General features: G+C 37.7%; 2 protein-coding genes across 11 annotated transcripts in view; both read right to left on the minus strand.

The window, feature by feature from the left end:
- The window catches only part of LOC134533110 (receptor expression-enhancing protein 1-like), a 57430-nt gene extending 49578 nt beyond the window's left edge, over positions 1 to 7852 (minus strand). For 4 of the 10 annotated variants that reach the window (XM_063370473.1, XM_063370455.1, XM_063370494.1 and 1 more), the window contains exons 1-2: positions 7630 to 7843; positions 651 to 730 (exon numbers count right to left, since the gene is read on the minus strand). In XM_063370473.1, the coding sequence (XP_063226543.1) occupies positions 651 to 730; positions 7630 to 7806 (257 nt within the window). In that variant the 5' untranslated portion in view covers positions 7807 to 7843. Of the gene's footprint in view, positions 1 to 650; positions 731 to 7629 lie in introns of all 10 variants that reach the window. The other 6 variants (XM_063370446.1, XM_063370463.1, XM_063370383.1 and 3 more) reach the window with 4 other exon arrangements.
- An 8162-nt stretch (positions 7853 to 16014) lies between these two features.
- The window catches only part of LOC134533162 (caldesmon-like), a 36981-nt gene continuing 32612 nt past the window's right edge, over positions 16015 to 20383 (minus strand). Inside the window, exon 2 of the mRNA XM_063370527.1 lies at positions 16015 to 18887. Coding sequence (XP_063226597.1) covers positions 18148 to 18831 — 684 coding nt within the window. The 5' untranslated portion in view covers positions 18832 to 18887 and the 3' untranslated portion in view covers positions 16015 to 18147. The remainder of the gene's footprint in view (positions 18888 to 20383) is intronic.

The following is a 20383-nucleotide window of genomic DNA, read 5'->3' on the forward strand; positions in this document are numbered from 1 at the left end:
TCAAGAAGTCACGAAAAAGAAGCTTCCAAAGTGTTGAGTGACTAGTTGGTTCCATCAATGACTTGGTACTATATTTGTATGTATATATATTAGTATTAGCATATACTAATAATATTTGTTTAATATAATAATATTTGTGCAATTTAATAATAAATCCATGTTTAAATTTTAGATTTGATTCATAGATTTACCTAAAATAACGTAAAACATACATTTCACTAAAACGTTATATCTCAGAAATTTGACCTAGGCAAAAACTAATGCCGTATTTGAATTCAGGGCACCAAATTTCATATGAAATCAGCTCCAAATACCCTGGCACCAAAACTATTGTTGGCCTGTGTAATAAATGTGAAGCTGATATTTAATATGCTATCCAATGAATCCGTACATTAATCATGGCTCTAGCTATGACTTAAATGCTATTCTGTACAAATAAATGTATAACGGTATTCATTCATCTGAGATTGTGATCAGCATACTATCCAATCACACAGTTGTTCTTAAAGTTCTTATGTTATATCTAGATAAATATAAGCCAGACAATTCCAACTTCTTTAAGAATATTATATTGTAATTAAGGAATGGGCCTTTATTGCACAGTATAAATAAAAAATCAAAATGCAGCAGTGCTAGAAAAGTGTACTTACCAAAAGCTTAGGAACACATCTGTGAAAGTTTCTATCGAGCTGAAGATGGCAAAAACAATCCAGTACATCATCCATTTCACCTGTGAAAACAAAACAAAACAAAAGCTATATATGCCTCCATGCAAAGAAATACTTTACACACAATAACAAAATTTAAGTACAGAATAATAAAGGAAATACTAACCAACTTGTTAACTACTGACATAGGGTTTTGTAATATCCTTTTATTACATTTGCCTGATTGTGTTAAAGCATGCTAAATGTATAAATAAACCAAGAACTATGGCAACAAATTAAATGACATTTAAAATTTTATTTATTTATGGGTGTTAGCCCCATGTTACCCCATATATTATAACTGTTTCCTAATTTTCGTGCAATATTTTTTTCTTCTTTTATTTTCATTTCCATGCAAACATAACCATCAAGATGGGTGCTTTGCACTTATCTACTTGTTCAATCTGCAAGTTTCTTTCAGTGATTTATTATAAATATGTACAAATAATACAATATAAATGAAAGAAGTCTGGCAAAATGCTGCGAGCTGCAAATCATTTTCTAACACTTGGCAAAGTTTCCGATTCCAGCAATAAAAGTACAAAATGGGCTTTTTACATTTAAAAAAAAATTTAATCTGGTTAAATTTAATTGTTTTCCTACTTTCTGAATGCTATTAAAAACGTTTCCACATGTGAGATAATACGTAGGTATGGTCTATCTGGAAAATAGGACGTAAAATCACTGTCCTGGTCTGCTGGCAGGCTAGTAGCCACACTGCCCCTGCGGATATGCAGCAGACAGACCACTCGAGAGAATAATTGAGGTGTGGCAGAGAGCAATTGAGTAGTCAGCGGGCAGCAGGAGACATATTGCTGTGGGGACAGGGGCAGTTCATTAGGCATGGGAGAACCATCCTGTGCCATTCACTGGAACTGGACTAGTTAGAAATTAAGAACATTGGCTACTTTCTTCCACACATTTTATTTTTATAGACTTTGTAAACAAAAAACAGCCAAACATTTGGAATTATAAATAATTCACAATACAAAACCTACTTAAGTTTAAGAGCTATCTTTGGGTGAACCCAGGATTATTATCAAATCGATCAAACTAAAAATTATTATATGAATTAAAAAACACACTAACTTGGGTTTAAAACTAATTCAGTATTCTTTGAATTTTTTGTCCTCTACCCCCTTCTCTATCTCACTCTCTACCAAGTGACAAGCGTTTTAAGCTCTAGCCCTGGTAATCAAAACATAAAAATAACAATCCACTAACACCAGTTTCTAGCCACTGTTTCCATACATCTGCTATTTCAGATGTATGCTGAAATTCACTCTCACAAAGAAGGTTTGTAAATAGATAGGCATATGTCACATTGGGTGGTTTTTTGTCATAGCAAAATACCAATTTAAACATTTTTAATGTATATATAATTTTAGACACTGTATTTTATGGTCATGTGGGAAGAAGTGCTACTCGAGCAATACTAAAATAATGTAAAATGTTTCCAAACAACCACTGACTTACTAAAATAAGAAAGAACCCAAAAACTTAACCAATATAATTTTTTTTTCTTTAAGTAGTAAATTAAATTTGAAAATAATTTCATCAAGAAATATACAAAAATAAATTACGTGAAAAAATTAATCAACAATTTTCTTACTTTTCCAAAATTGTGTCTGTTTAAAATTAAGTTCTCTTTTACAAATCAAAGTTTCAGTGGTGGATATAGTAATTTATTTCAGGAGGGGTTTGAAAAAGAAAATAATATTTTGTATTCAAAAACTTACATAAACTCATAGTTTGGAAAGTTACATGATCATTCTCAACATTTGCTCCACCAATGTGTCCACTACTAAAAAGACCTTTCCAGGTTGAACCTGTTCAACCTGCTGATTTGGCAGTTGGGGCTTTCGGCTGGTAAGCTTTCAGCTAATGGTTTTTATTCCCTGCCGGAACAGAGATTTTTCACTTGTGGGAGATTTTCATTCCCAAGCCCTTGGTTCCTCTCGATGGCTTGGGTCTGACCACTCGTACACTTAAATCGCATCATCCTTGAAAAAAAGGAGTTGCGCTAACCATGTGGATGCAAAGTCTTTGGATCCTATAAATAGTAAAGCCTGTAGCAAACTGTAATAAGGTTTAAATCTGCACCAAAATGTAATGAAGTGACTATCTCGCCCGTCATGACAGCGCACCGGAAAAAAACCCAGTTATTCGCGTTAGCCTCTGAGAACCGTCTCTCTCCAATGACGTGCACGGATGGTAACTGGACCAGTTTCGCAAGCAACGCTCTACGCAAATTCAAGACGGCGTAGGCTGGCCACAATGAGGATGCCAGGCAACGCGCACATTCCAAACACGTCGGCTTGTACGTCAAACAGCTGGGGGTCTAATTGCACTCGGCTAACACTGCAATCTCCCTCTACTTGAAACAGACCCGCGTCAGTAAAACCCTAAAATGTTTTCTCTAAGGCTGGTCTCGTCATTACTTTTATTCCAGGTCTATTTCTAAAATTTTAATTCGACTGTTGTTCTGCCACAGATATTTACACCCATGACACACACTTCGTAAATATCTGTTGAAAATATCCGTGGAGAAAAATAAATCCCAATGTGAGAATAGAGGTAAAATTTCATAAATAGCACTTAAAAGTAACAACGATAAAATCAACACGGTATGCGAGACCGAACCTTAAGATTGCAACCTATCTTAGGTAGGAAGTATTATCAACATTGTTTGACGTGACAACGTCTAATAAATCGATGAACGCCGGCTGCACGCACGAAAAAGAGCCCCGTTACGCACATTGTTCCGTTACGATCATTGTACGCTTGCGCCGCATCTATCTCTCTTCCAGTCGATTGCCCTATGCGTCCGAGGAGAAGAAAGACAGCGGCAGCACACAACTTACATCTACACGTGAACTGTTTCGTCGACTGTTTATAAAGTGAAGTGAAAAGTTAATGTGGTTTTCATTGCTTATTACAACAACAATTTCGGCAATAAAGGTTAATTATTCTTGCATTTTAAAAATCTGATTACTAGTATAATTTCAAGTATTTATTTTTTTATTATTAAAATAAAAATGATTCAATTTTATTCATAATGTTTTGTTATGACGTTGTCACGTTAAACTATCGTCCGTAAACCGACTTTACAGACAACAAATTTTTTGTTTGGAAATTTCCAATTCTATACTAACATGTATTTGAGTACATATTTCACATTCCTAACTATCGCCATTTTCCAGTTAAAGCCATTCCAAGCGGTATAAAAATTCAAACTTGGACGACCTCTATCATTTTTGTGTATGTGTGTGTGTGGGGGGGGGGGGGGAATAGCAAGGTCAGTGAAGACGATTAACTCACGACACTGACCCAGTGATACCGGGAAAGGAATCGACCATGGCATATAGTTGGAACCATCCCAGCATTTGTTCGAATGCTTCTGGAAACCACGGAGAACTGAAGTCGAACCCGGGTCCTCTGTGATGAGAGTTCGGTCTTAGCACTGCGCTTAGGTCGGAAAAAAAATTTCATTTAACTGTTGCTATGGAGTTCCTCTTAAATATATATATATATCTACAAACTTTCTAGTACGATTAAAAATTTTGGTCAAAGCAATGCGTGATTTTTGACATTTCCAACTTTGTATTTTATCTCGTTTACGAGTTTGATGGATTGTGACACACGAACATGTAGACAAGGGTAGCGCAAATAACTGGGTTCCGTAATGTTCGGTTCTGATAATAGAGCAATCACGTCGTAATTTTGGATTCAATGAGAAGAGAAAACCCTGTTCTTGAGGCAGCTTATCTGACGAAACCAACTAATTGCTGGTGAAATTTTGGTAGTACTATTATGTGCTTTACAAAACGACTAATTCCATGTAATGGCTATCCCAATCTAAAGCAGGTAAGTTCAGAGACCTATTTTCATATATTTTATTTCCACAGAAAAAAAAACTTAACTGCACCATTTCGCGTGACAACTTGAAAGATAATGGTGGAAGTGTGCGTCACTCTACTAAGAACCTTTAAAAAAAATCTTATCGCATCATTCTCCACACTGCGTAGTTCATAAAAAAAAAATATATGAATACAATATCACTACATCGATCTTAAAGAAATATTTTTTTTTTAATTGAATGATAAATAAAGTTTTAATGTGAATACCTTAAGATACCTTAACTCAATGTCGACATCTCTTCATTTATTACTAACTTAATTATTTTTATAGCATTTGGCTCTTAATCTTTCCAAAATAAACAAAAATGCAGGTACTCAATAGCATTTTTTTTTTCGTATATATGCTATAAATCGACACCTACTAAAGATAAATAGGCTACATACAAAAATTAAGTTTCAAAATTATACTATCGAGAGATTAAGTATGTATCAAACTTTTTTTTTCTTTTTTTTTTCGCAGGAGTTATTGTACAAGGAACCTATATCATAATCTACTGTTTGGTCTCAGTACAAAATTCAACAATACATTTAATTACAACCCTCCCCCTTTATTTTTTTCTATTTGGTGCTTCATTTTTTTATACTGGGTGCTTCATTTTTTTATAGGAAACATCTTATCAAATCCATAACGTTCAGTCTTGGTTCGCTTGAGTTTTCTTTTTATATGGAAAACAGCACTGCTGTCGTTCGATGCTGTTTATTATCTACCCGCATTTCTTGTTATCTATTTATCTGCCCGCATGTGCTTGTTATCTATCACCTGCTTGTGCTCTGGCGAAAACTTTTATTGCTGCATGAGTGTAACGTATAAATTGTAACTACATACACACTTTTACATTCAACTCTAAATACTTGTCTCGAATCCATTTGCAGCATCATCAATTTTGTGACGCACACCGTGTACAATACGTCCGATAATATTCAGCGAAACAAGAAATTACTTCAACTATTAGCATTTTCCCAGCTGTGCTGAATAAACTGCTAACCATTTCATCGCAACGAATTAATTTGTTAGCGAACATGGAAATGGGACAATGAAAACAAATCAGTTCTCTTTGTAAATAAAGTTCGAGCGCTTTTGCGACCATTGGTGAATTCAATCAACTTCTGGATTGAGGTAACGTATAGTCGTTCTCTTATAATGCACCAAGGTTTCCGTCAACAATGCTATCAGCATCCTACTTGGCAGGTAAATGCTAATTCGCACAAAGACGGAATCAAATGTACAGAAACTCATTGTGTACTTAACAACTACACTATTACTTACATTACCTTTCTTACATCGAAGTGTTTTTGAACAATTAAACCCCGGAAAGCGATTTGAATAAGACATGTAGGCTCGGGTCGTGCCAAAGTGACATAGGTCATTTTGATCCAAACCATCAGATGAATACAAAGAAATGGTGATCATTTGTCATCGTCATCAGACAAGAATGAAGTGATGATGTCAGAGGATGGAGTAGTGATAGCGGTAGCTCAGCAGGATGTCCAAAAAAAAACACACACAGAGAATTTCCTGTCTTTTCCCTGACTTCTGCAAGTTTTTCATAATTTTCCACTGACCAAAACCAGCAACATTTATATAGAAAACAACCGATATAATATTTTGCGCTACTATCTAGTCACAGCGTTTTTAATGTTTTTTTAATATCGTTACAAAACTGTTCACACAGCAACAAAAAGCCTGGAAACTATGCAAAAAAAAAAAGTCTAGTTTCTTACAACGCACTCCGAAGTACACCTAGATGGAATTTAGCTTTACGTGCCAAGAAATAGAATGCTGCACAAAGATACTTGGCACAACAGCACTGCGACAAACGAACAATGAACCCCAAAAACACTATGCACGAGACAGTTAATAGATTAGCGAAACATGATGCGCCTTTGTCCAGCCCTTTCATTTAAATTTCCTGGGCTTTTGAGTTGATTTTTTTTTTTTAGCAAAAACTCAAAACTCCCGGCCAATTTCAGGTCTTCCCTGATTCTGGACACCGCGCAAGTGAAATCGACGTGAAAAGCCGTGATTGCAACATCGGTTCCTGAAGCCCAGGCAATGGAGCGGGAGGGCGAGAGGGCGAGAGGGCGGTGTGGTTCGTCCTTCCAGCCGAGGCGAGGTCCTCGCAGCCTGATCTGGCCGGAGCGGGGGAGGTCAGATGCCTCCCGCCAAGGCGATACGGATTCGATTCCCGGCGCGGTCCAACCCGTAATTGTCACCAAGTGGAATATGTGGCTAAAGTTGCCGTGAACTGAAGGGGGCAGTATCCTAATTATTTTGCTTCTTATATTTTGTGTTTTAATAAAAGATCTTTAATAAATTCATAATACATATAATTTATAGTTTATAAATTGTTTTATGCCAATCAAGTCCTTAACAGTTTTTTTTTGTGAACTAAAGACTTTTTTTTATGTCAATCGTAGCATGTAATGAAAGTATGAAATCATGTGGTATTATTTCCTAAACCCCTGAAAAACTCATGTTTAAATTTATTTATTTTTTAACTTTATTTAATTATATACTAAAAATAAAGAGTTTAATGACGAAGACTACATACGAACGGTTAATTCAAAACTGTATACTACATTATTTCACGCTTTCACTACATGCTACGATTGACACAATAATTTGCCTTTTTTTAAGTTCATAAAACCAATTAACGGCTGTTTAGCTGAAGAAAAAAAAACTCTTATCAACTAAATATATGGTTGTATCCATGAATTTATTTAAAAAATCATGTGCATAAACACAAAAAACATTAGGAGCAAAAAATTACTACTGATACCCCCTTAATTGGGTTTGCTCGAGGCGCTTCCTAGCCCAGTCATTCCGTCAATACTCCATTCTCATCTCAACGCTTCCAATGATCTCGAGATATTGGCCGTCGTCTGTCTATGGAACAGCTCCAGCATTTTTTCCCTGGGGTGACTTCGGGAAGACGTCAAAACACCGAAATCAGGATGACCACTTACTCTGACATGGCTTGTAACGCAGAAGCGGTACTCACGTATTCCTTGACGTTCTTGGTCCTGACGGCCTTGTAGGAGGCGTAGGCCGGGTAGAGGGTGCCGAACAGCAGTCTGAAACAAGCGTAGAGCAGGCGGTGGAGGACCGCGCGGGCGTAGAGCGCGGCGACCACCGCCAGGGGCGGTAGCAGCACCAGCAGCGTCGCCGCCGCGGCCATGCGACGTGTGGCGCTGGCGCGTCGGACTGCCAGTGCCAGCTGGGCTGACCCCCTCCTCCCTCCACACAGGAGATAACCCCCCTTCTCTTTGACACCCGAGGCACTGTCTGTGCCGCCTTCACACTCTCCTCCCCCTCCTCAACATCGTTCCAGAGGCCCCCCAAGGTCGTGATCGCTGAAGGTGGACTCGCAATGATCCGGTGCGTGCGTCCGTCCGTCCGTCCGTCCGTCCGTCCATTTACCGGCCGATCGATTCTCAACATTCCGCACGTACGTCAAAACATTTGTTTTTCTCCACTCGGATGCTTCCAGTCGACTGGGAGGCTTAAATTTAGGATAAAAATTTCTCCTGTAAGGATAGATTAGGTTGACAATCATGTAAACTAAGCAGTATTCTTACAAATCAGTCAACTCAATTTTTTTTTTCCACCAAGATATTTATTTCAATATTTCATTTCAAGATGATCGTACGTTATTAACACCAAGTGTGTGCACGCGGTAATTTTTTTTGTTTCAAACGCAAGTTAAAAAAAAAATATGGAAGCAACTAAACAAATAGACTTGAGGAGCTTTTTAAGATAATCAGTTGCCGACAATAGCTTGCAAATATTTTGGAGGCTATAAATTCAGCCGTACCTTCGATGAAAGTTAAAAGCTTGGGATTCTTTTGACGGACGTCCGGACAAATGGAATTTTCCGGGCCTTCTTAATGGCTTGAGGTCACGTGAATTTACAGACAGCCCGGGAATGGACGGACGCGACAAGATCATTGTTATGTCCAGCTCATGTGGCGAGGGTCGCGGGTTCGATGCCAACACCCCGGCATGCTAACCATTCACTTAGGTATGAGGCACCAACTGGTTCGGAGCCCGTACGCCTGCGGATCTACTTGCGAACAAACTCCCAATGCAATCACACTAGCTCGCTAGCCCGCAGTTAGCTTCGGTCCAGCGAGAAAATATTTACATCTCTCAACACTCGCTTGCCCTTACTGTGTTCTGATCGGATAAAGGTATGTAACTGGAGCTTAAATAATAATGAACAGCTAAAAAGCGATGTTACACAAGAATTAAAAAAAAATTCCTTTCGGCACAGCCTACAGGCGTAGGTAGAGTTCGAAGTACCTAATTCTTCTGGAAATATTTTGGAAACTTCTATAAACTTCTGGAACATTTTGAGAAATTAATGAAAATATATTTATGTTCTCCGATATTACAAAATGATCGATTAATTTCTTGCTCATTTTCCATGCAGCGAAAATATTACAACTATTTTTAACTCAATGTATCCACCATTTAACTTTGAACGAATTTTATATTTTTTTGTAAATAACAAGGTAATTATTTAATTGTTTTAAACTTCAAACACTATTTTTCATCCCTGGCACTAATAACGTGATCGTATAAAATTTGGCTTTGCAACAAGGTTTAAGATAATATTAAGATGGTTTAATAAAAATTCGAATGTATTTGATAGTAAGAAATTTTGAATATTTTGTTTTTACGGTAATATTTAGTTTCATCAAAAATTGTTTCAGACAAAGTTTTAGATGAAGTTTAGGATTCATACAATAAATTATAACATATTTTATAGTAAATTACTATAATAAAAAAAAGGAATGATCATTTACTTTTAAATCTTATTTCCACCCCTTGCAATTAGGGTTGGTCGTATCAAAAATATTTATAGATAAAAGTTTTTTGGTATTACTCAGAGTTATAATATGTTCAAACTAATGTGATATTTTCCATATTATGGGAGTTACAGCGATTTTTTTTTTTAAATAATCCCTATTTCTACCCCTTTGGTCAGAAATTGCCCATTAACGAACTCGACCGAGATTTTCCTTTACTAGACGTTATGTATCAGTTTGAAAGAAATTTGTGAAACATTGCGGCAGTTATCGTGTCCACAAAATTGTGACATACATATGTAAATAAACTTTTTGGTTGACAATGATTTTGGGGTCTATGGACCATCAAACAAAAAACTGTATAAAAATTTTCCGGAAGTCGCACCATGGTACAGACTCTAACAGGGGGTATTTCTCAGAAATCTACCTTGAAGTCCTCTCACGGCAAACAGGTTAAGCGAAAAAACGAGTTCTACTAGCCACGTGATTGACACGCACTGAGAAAGTGACAACAAACTAAACGCCGGTGTTTATTTTTTTTTTTTTGCCAACACGTAGTAAGCTAACTCTCCCTAACTCTCGTGTTCAAAGTGTTAATAGAACGAGAGCAGCCTCGCAACTTTCAAAGCCATCGTTAGAAATCAGCTGTTTTCTCTAGGAATGTACATGATATGTGCAACATGCTGAAAAAAATGAAACTTAGATTTCGGCTGGCCTCCAGTCTTTCTTCAAAATAGTACAAAGGTACTTTGGTCATCATCTACATGGTCTGTACCTTCTTGAGCAATCAAAAATTAAGTAGTTTTTAATTATCGCTTCACTTCATCGACTTCACCACTAACAAGAGGTAAAAAACTATTTTCAATATACAAAAAACCCTCGAGAAAATAACAATGTTAAATAGTTAATGCACAAAAATTAATTTCGTTGATTAGTTCCAATTCTTACAAATAAGCCCCTATTGTTCAGAATGATATCTAGAACACAGTGTTTACTTGAAATCTGTAGCTCTAACATTTAATCTTATTACTAATTACATTTAATTATAAGTCCAAAGTAAAACACTAACACACGCCTTTTTAGTTTAACAAAATACGAAAAACAAATTCAAAATGTTTATTACATATAAAATCTAATCATGTGGCAAGAAATTCGCAAATCGTACTGTGCATGCGCAAACCGTTTTCTGCCAATTCGTAAACAAAAAAAGAACATAAAATACCTGAATTTATCGATTGTGTACAAGCTATTAGTCTTAATTAAGGAGTTTTAAGTTCAAATTTAGGACTTTTAAGGCCCCATATCCAATTAAAGACAAATTAAAGACTTTTTAACGATATTAAGGCGACGTACAAATCCTGACGTAGGTAATTAGCAACGGGTGCGGGGCGAAACGATGAGCGACGGAATGCATCTTTTGGGAAAATCCCACCGGTTCGTGGCAACGTCCGCCACGTTTCTCACATGCGAAAAACCCAGGTTTGACCCCACCGGGAATCAGGACAAGTCGCCTTCGCTGATCTGACCACTCGGGCTTTCAAGAAAGCTCACTAAATGTTACTATATTTTGTTCACAATTCGGCAGAATGAGCAAGTAAGTATATTATGTGAATAAAAAAAAAATATTTTTTTCCCCACTGTCATTAGCTGTATAGCACTTTATTCTGAAAAGTTTGCAATGGAAACAACCCACCCGCTGCTTCCCGTGCGCTTACGCGAACAGCTGTGTGCGAACAGAACATTCTAAACAGTAAGCACACTCCTGAGCACGTGTTCAAACTTTCAGTCGTGACGGCACACGTGCTGTCGCGATGCGCTGCTGTTTGTTCACAATATCTGTTGCGCGACCTTCGGAGACGGCTTGCGGCCCACGCGAAACAAGCGTCCGCATGAGGCGGAATACTGAAGAAAAAAAAAGGGGGGGAGACACTCTTTTATATAGTTTTATCTTACAAAAAATACACGTATCTCTCCACGTCGTTCCTTAAGTTCCCGCTAAATAAACTTTACTACCAGGAATGAGCACTCAAACGCTAAACAAAAGTCAAACGAGCTAACACAGACACTCAAAAATTAAACTTATAAACTATTCTTTAATTGCTATTATACACTACGTGATTCAATTGACGTGATGCTGAGTTGCTTGTGACAATGTTCGTAATTAAAATATAAGTCGTAAAATTAAGGAAGAAGGTTAAGGAGATGTTTGTTGTTGATTATAAAGAAGGCAATAGAGAATTCAAGTTGGCCCGCTAGATTTTTGAATTATGCAACTGGCCCCGGCATAACAAAGTTTGGCCACCCCTAACCGCTCCAGCCGCACGCGCCACTGGCGCGACGGAACACAATTTGCCAATCGTTTCCCAGAGGCGGGAACTTACCTTTTGGCGGACCCAGCGAAGCGACCAATCGGACGCTAGCCTGTTTCCGCACGACCGCGTGCGCTTACGTCAAAGGTTTACGCCAGAGTAGCTTCTCGGAGAACGTATTTCTATTCCCGGCGGAGTCGAACCCAGGGCAGACGTGTCGCAAGTGGGAAAAGAGGCGGACGTTGCCGTTAGCTGGGTGCTCTCCCATCCTCTACTTCCCCCGATGTAAACATTACCTCTGTCGGTGTGACGTATTGTAAAACCTCCAATGGTGCACTCGGGCAAACTGACCGCAAGAGTAAAGCCACGCGAAGAGTATAAGCACAAAGGCCATTCGTGACCATACGCATTGAAGTGGCTAGGTTACGGCCAAATTTTGTTTTAAAACAAAATTTCACACATGCTACGTATTCTTGCATACACGAGTACAAAAATAAACAGATCTCGCAAGATGTTCGCTAATATGAAATAAGCAGAGCATCCGTCTTTATACAAAAAAACTCTTATTGCACTAAATTATCTTTAATCCGGCATTATATGGTTCGGTACGTTCTGTAATCCGGCACCCATCAGGACGCTCGCGTTCAGATTTTTTCCGGGTGGATTCCGGCTGTTGACCTCGGCCGTTATTGAGCAGAGTTCATTGTTACTGTCGGTCCTCGTTTCATTTTTCCTGTTTTCTAGCGGGTTACATTTCACATTTGGTATACCTGCTAAAACAACATAAACGTTCGACAGTCCGGCATGGCCATAGTCCCGAACGCTCCGGACTGAAGACTTTTCACAGCACGCAGGTATTCTTCTGTGTTCTATCGCAGACCTGCGGTTTTGCAAGGTAAAATAATACGTCGTGTAAATGTATACATGAGCATGTATGTATGAACGTGTGTGTGAGAGAGGGGGCCAGGTTGTTTACCGCGAGCCTGGGGGCTTGCAGGCGGGGAAAGAAGGGCAATGCCCTCCGCGGCGAACTGCGCGTGACCGCCCAGCGGTGACACACGGGAGAACTTCCGCTGTGCCTGGCGGTACACGCAGTGGCGGAAGGGGGAAGGGGGGACAAACACGCGTCCCACGAGCCACCTGCCTACGACTACAGACCGTGGATGCGTTCTGACGAGTTCCTCAGTACACTCGAAACAATGCGAATGAAGTGGAAGTGTTTTCACACCGCCTGCAACCGCCTCTGAAGATTACTCACGAACACGTCACAACCGGTTGGGTCGTTCAAACCATTTAATTGTGACGTCCACGTGCTTGTTGTAGGTTGTCGACAGTGGGGGATCCAGGATTTTGGTTTGGGAGGGGCTTGACCCAGCTGAGGCTAGGCTTTATCATGGCAAACACTAAAACAATAGTGGACCCAGATGCTTTTGGGGGGGGCTTGAGCCCCTTAGCCCCCCCTCTGGATCCGCTACTGGTTGTCGATAGGTCATAACAATGGATGTAGAAAAATTAAATTAGTCTTGTATTTGAAAACAAGTGTCTGTGGGATATGCTAGGGAGAAAAAAAATTACAACAGAGATCTTTCTCGGCAGAAATTTGATACTCTCAATCATCGTCTCTTTCAACTAACAATCCGTTAACATATTCGGTTTTTAACTTCTCGTTAACCAATACTTCAATATCGGACTTTCAAGGGCGCACGCATTGTCTATGGGTTCCATCTTCGTCGGTCGACAGAAGCAAACTGATATAAGAACACGCCTGCACTGAAACCACTGTGTTCTGACCAACGAATGTTATTCTGACTAAACTGTAACCGTGCCTAAAGGGGCGTTCACACGGGTACAGTAAATGGAATAGCAAATAGTGCAAGTAACCAGATCGATTACACGGCTGAGCATACTGTATTTTCCAATTACATATATTATATTATACAATAATATACCTGTATACATTGCATACCATTGGGATATCGATATTGGCTAACTTAAAGAGTTTTACGTGTGATACAAGTATGTTAAGCATAGGTAGTCCATATTTGACTTCTGATATCCATGTTAACAGAATGTGCTGTTATGACCATGTTTGCAGTAATACATATTGTATTTGCAAAGTCAGAACTGCTAGCACAGATTTAGCTACAATGATATTTGTGATAAAGATATTCACGAAATATTGCATTTATATGGTTTCATGAATCTCAATATTATTGCAAAGAGGATACTTCATCACCCTAAAAAATAAGAAGCGGTTTCCCTTCTTGAAATTGTATACACTTAACCAAAAACAAAGCATCTGCTTTATTTGGACTGCATTGACTTAACTACCTAACCACAACACTTACAGAAAATGAACTACAAATAATGAAATTTTTTGAAGTGAATCACTGAATTGAAGCTATGTAGGAATACTCTGAAATAACACCTGTTGCCCATCACATGTGCTAAATTAGCCCACCTATATATTCAATTAGACATAAGTGATTTTCATAATTGAAAATATTTAATTAAATAATATAATGAAATTAATATAATTGATTTTGAAGAAACTGTAAACATAATACTTTAAAGGGCTATAAAAATAATTCTGCTCCATCAATATTTCAGATAAAGTAGAATATGCTTTAATAGGCAGTGTTGCAGGCATGTGTGATAAAGTGAACTAAAAGCCAAATGATCAAATTCATATGCCATTTTCACAAAGATTGTTCCTTGTTTCTGACTGAACAGTTAGAGGGAATTAATGTAAATAGTTAATGTCAGGGTCATCAAGAGGGATTGGGAGGCAGGGAAGCAGGAGGGGCAAACTACCTGGGGCCCGGACACCAGGGGGGCCCCGGAAACAGAGGAACCTAGTTACATTTGAAGACTTTTTAATTTGTGGATTTACCCTGATAGCACGATGAAAATTACAAGTCTGCAAACCTTAAGTTATGCAATATGCTGTTATCATTTTTCCAGTCGTGGCCATCGTAACTTTGTACGAGCGATCTGCCTGAAAGAAAACTATAACAAACAACGAAGTTAGAAAAATATATATATATATATATCTATAAGATATATTTATATATAGTCATGGGCAAAAACATTGAATATATTCAAAGATGAAAGTCTGTAGGATTCCTAATTGCGGGGGGGGGGGGGGGGGGAGGTTCCCTCAGGACAGCATTTATCATCCCCATCTCACTTATCTCACTCTCATTTATCATTCCCAGCAAGTGCTAGCAGGTCCCCTCAAAGAGAGGCTTTTCGATTCCAGGGGTCACTACACATAAATACAGTTGGCGAAGCATAATCGTGTTTGTTACATATGTATTTCTTTTTGTACCTGATGTCTCCAGTTTGCTTGGAATATTAATTAATTGATATGCAAGTACAAAGATCAGAAATCTTATGCAAAAAAAAAGAGGTGTGTATTGATGAACAAGCAGATAAATAGGGTATTTTAAAATATATTTGTTACGTGACATAGTAAAATTACATTGAGTTTAATTTTGGAGTTAGAAATATGAGAGCAGGTGTTAAGCTCATCTATATGTGCAACATTTATTTGATCTATTTATTTAAAAATGCAATGTGCTAAAATTTCTAGAAAATAATAGAAAACAGACATAAATCAGAGCTCAAAAGCAAAAAGAAAAAAATCATCACAAATTAAAAAGTTTATAAAGGTCACATAAATTTATATAATAATGAGTTTGTGTCATCTATCGTAAATGAAAAAGGAAGCAAAATTATTTGTTCGAAATTCTTCATTGTTATCAAGAGTTAAAACACAAACATTCCTAAATTTATTCTGCAACCTCTAAAATTGCTCAACAAATTAACATAACTCAAATTGCTAATTTATTTCCGAATCTGTGTGGCACTGCACATTTTCTATGTAGTTCCTGTTTCTATTGTTCATGCAGAAAGATCTTTCAGTGTGCCTAGCAGAATAAAGAAATTGCCTGAGATCAACAATGGGTCAACAAAGACTTGTTGATCTAGGAAAATTATGCACTGAATCAAGACTTGCATGGACATTGAATTTTTATTCTTGTATTGAAACTGATATGAAAGCAAGAACAACTAATATTAAATATTAATTTACTTTTAATTGTTCAGTATTAAGTATTTTACAATTGAAGTTGTTCAGTATTGCGTAAACTGTTAAGATTTTAAAAAATATTTTGTCATATTTTTTTAAAAAGTATAAAGGAATGAAATTATGTTTTATTAAGAGAATCATTTCAAAAAAATATTCTTAAAATGCTTCTAAAATCACTTAGTGTTGTTCTATTTATACAACATTAAAACCTTTTGATTTTTTAAAATTGTGAGGGGTTTTAAGGGCTGTGTATTAATAGTGAAGGGACACGACAAAATGTTTTTCCCCGGGCCCTTAATTTCTCTCTATGGCCCTAGTTGATGTAACACTATTAATAGAGCATTCTTTTATCTTTTCAAAGGGCTTTACAGACAAGAAATATGCACTATTCCAGTGGCCCACTTGGGCCGAGACACTACTCCTACTCTCAAGCTTTGATTGAGAGATAATTTATATTTTAATTTTCATATATCATAGTATTTTTAATTAATAAATTGATCTACCAGAAAATATAAACAGTTGAAATATCACCTACAAATATAATTCCATCAACAAATGTCTGGTTCTATCTAGGCAAAAGTTTCAAATCCAGTTTAAATAACACATGGTGTTATCAAAAGATAAATTGCTGCTTTGTTACTGATTGTACTTGTAACCACTTAATACTACTCACACTTCTGGCATACTGTTGTTGAATGCACAGTTGCTGTATGTATAATTATTGAGTGATGACTTGATGTCAGAAATAAACTTAAAAGACATTTGTTCTGTCCATTACATACTTGGTTGCCAGGGTCTGAGTGAGGCCTGTTTCAACTAAGTGTTGTAACTGTGAATCATACAACAGAATTCAGACTTAAAATACGAACTAAGATGGCACACAAAATTATAGCTAATGGTCAAAAAATGAAAATGATTGCTACATTGTTTACAAAAAATTTACATTTCAATTTGACAAAAACCTGATAATTCTCATGGTATCTTTTTCACTACAGTAATATATCTTTGAGCTCAAAATGGAAGAGGTACAGTATTGTCTCATCATTGCTATGGAGTTACATGCACTATTTACCTACATATTTCCCTCGTCACATGACCTCTAAGTTTAATAATTTTCTAAAATAAAAACACAAAAATAAACTGGTATCTAAAAGTACTTTCTATAAATCATTCCAACATAGTGCTATAAAAAAATTTATTGACCACAGACTAAAATAAAAAATTGACAGAAAGAATGATACTCTGTGATGTACTGATTTTATATAAAAATTTAAGTGTGGTAGTACATGGCAATAGCAAAACCTAGATACAAAGTATTCTGCACTCACACACACAGCAAGATTAAATAAATATCCAATAAAAATCTATAAATTCAGTATCAAAATCTGTCTAGCTTTGACAAATAAAATGTAAAACAGATATCAGTTGAGTATCATAGTAAATACAATTACATTTTCTTAAACTTTGAGAAACATTTTAAAATAAAATAAACCTTTAAACACTTTCACTATGCAATATATGTAAAACTGTAACAATAATATAAACTTATTAATTTCAATTACACTGTACAATTAAGAGATTTTTGCCAGCTTTTTAAGATGTGCAAGGTTTATTTTAAACTGACCACTCATGTTAACTGCACAATAGAAAATCTTTTTCACACCCAAAACGTTAAATGAACACAGTAATGAAAGTGGTCAGGCACTGCTAACATCCATCACACTTGTATTCCATTTCTCCTCAGATAAAAAACATTCTTCATTACTAGCACACAAGTACACAAAAAACCATAATTAACACTGAGGTGCCTCAACGTAGGTAAATTTTATAATATAAAGTGCAGAAACACAACACACATTAATAATAAAACAGTACACCAACTGCTTTCTACTTATGTAAAAAATAAAATATTTCAATACAACTTTTCAATTTCCTAGACATCAACAAAATTAAAGTATGTACATATTTTTACTGGAAAAAATCTAATAAATTAAATGCTTTATACAAAATGTACAGACAAAAAGTGGGACATTATAAAAAAAAAGTCCAGAAGTAATAGTTCAACTCATCGCAAAGTAAGAAACTCAACGTTACTTAATATAAATACAATATTTGGACATGTACCAACCAGGAACTAAAATACATAAGAATGTCATTTTTTTATGATGCAAGACCAGTTCAAATGACAGATTTAGTGATAAAATATCACTGCAAAAAACAATCATTAAAAAAATTCATCAAAAAAATCACAGTATTATCAGAGTGTAGTGGAATATTTGAAGAGAATGTGTGTATAGTTAGGGTGACTATACACCGTCAGTGTGGATGGACTGGTACGAAAGCCTCTGCTGCTCGTAGCCGAACTGCAGCTCCTGGACAGAGATGGGGGCGTCGGGCTCCGCCTTCCTGCCGCCGTGAGACCTGCGCAGGCGCTCCGCCGCGGCCCGCACGGCCCTGTAGTGCGCGCGCTCCTGCTCGCTCATGTTGGAGCGGCGCAGCCTCTCGGCGGCCGCGCGCGCCGCCCGCTGCCGCAGCTGCTGCTCGTAGCTCATGTTGGCCCTGCGCACGCGCTCGGCGGCGGCGCGCGCCGCGCGGTACTCGGCGCGCTGCTGCTCCGACATGCCCGCCCTGCGCACGCGCTCCGCCGTGGCGCGCGCCGCCCGGTACTCGGCGCGCTGCTCCTCCGACATGCCCGCGCGGCGCGCGCGCTCCGCCGTCGCCCGGGATGCGCGCTGGCCCACGCGCTGCTCCCCCGACAGCCCCGCGCGTCGCGCGCGCTCCGCCTCGGCGTGCGCGAGCCTCAGCTGCGCCTGCTGCTCCCCCGACAGCCCCGCGCGCCGCGCGCGCTCCGCCTCCGCGCGCTGCTCCCGCCTCGCTCCCTCCTCCGACACGCCGCCACCTACGCGGATACGTTCGAACGCCGCGTGCGTAAACCGACACATCACTCTGCCGTCGTATGCCATGCTGCCCATGTCCTTAGCTCCGTCCATATCTGTCTAGTGGTGGGCGGCGATCCCTGCCGAGGATCTTCTTCCTCGTATTGCGTCTAGAAATGAACAAAGAATCCGGTCTCAGACGACAGTCAGTGAATGAATCCTTGGAGATAGCGAAGAGAAACATTGCTCAGCTCAGGAGTGGACAGACATGTTGTAACGCTTGCATTAGACACACAAAGCACTTCACATGATCACACTTCTTTTTCTCATCACTGGCCTTGCTTGAAAAGACAATCTTCTTCAATGCATCACACTTAACACTAAAATAGAAACACGTAAAATCATAGTTTGTAAATGATACACTAAAACAATTTTAAGAACAGTAGTTTCAAATATCGGACAATAGCTTCAAATATTAGAAAAGCCAATTTAAATTTTATAAATGTCATAAAATTACAAAGAAAAAAAGGACCAAATTTACAACACTCATAATATAAACACAGATTTTGACAAAGTGCTGTGCTACAAAGCAAGAGCTAACATGCTGTATCAAATACTAATTTTTTTATATACTTTACAAAGATAATTTTGTCAACATTAAGGTCATTAGAAACCAAAACATACTATCACAAATCAGACATATTGGTAAAAGTATCATCCATTGACCATCCTACAGAATGCTTAGCAGGATTTCAGAAAACCATGAAACACAGAGATGAAAATTTACAATGGCCATCCTGGATTCAAACAAAGGCCTTCCGAAATATGCGTCTATCATATCACCACAATGCAACCTCACTCAAATCACAAATTATAAAAGATAATGTATGTAACACCATAGCATGAGAGTTATGGACCATCTGAGCCAGACAATATCGTAGAATTACAAAACTTTCATCTGGCTGACATAATGGCACAAACAGAGCTGATTTTCTGTACGGCTATGTCTTTGTTGACATTTATGTTCTAAGCTTGTTTCACATTTTTTCATTCCATAACGTAAGAACCAATACCATCCAAAGAGTGTAGTAGTAGGACACCAACAGATTGCTTTGAAGAGCATCACAAAAACTTTCATTAATCTGAAGCTGTATATAATAGTAAACACACACAGATTCAGATAAAATGAAAAATGTGTGTCTCTTATAGTGATTGTAGGCAGCATACATGTTATCAGAATAACAAACGTCACTAAATAAATGAATTTTTTAATAACACCAATTGGTCGGACACTAACAAAAATTTTCAAACGTACCATTATGTAAAGTATGTGAATTAAAATCTCTAAAACATTGATTTGCTTTGTCAGTTACCAACAATGAATACATCTAAAAAGTTTACTGCCATTATGAATTATTATTCAGCTGTCACTAAATCTTACAAAATTCCACCCAGTACTACTAACCAATAAAATTTTCTACATTTCCATCAAGCTTCCTTTCAAAACTAACAATTGTAGGATTATTTGGGCCATATGCACAACAATCTCTAGGTGTAGCAATGGTGACCGTCTAAGCTTATAGCTCACATTACAAAAAAAAAAAATATTGAAAAATAAAATTTTAAAAAAATCTACATAGGCACGAGGGAAATCATAGTCCTGATC

This window comes from Bacillus rossius, chromosome 1 (assembly GCF_032445375.1).
Source record: "Bacillus rossius redtenbacheri isolate Brsri chromosome 1, Brsri_v3, whole genome shotgun sequence".
NCBI classification, from domain to species: Eukaryota; Metazoa; Arthropoda; class Insecta; order Phasmatodea; family Bacillidae; genus Bacillus; species Bacillus rossius.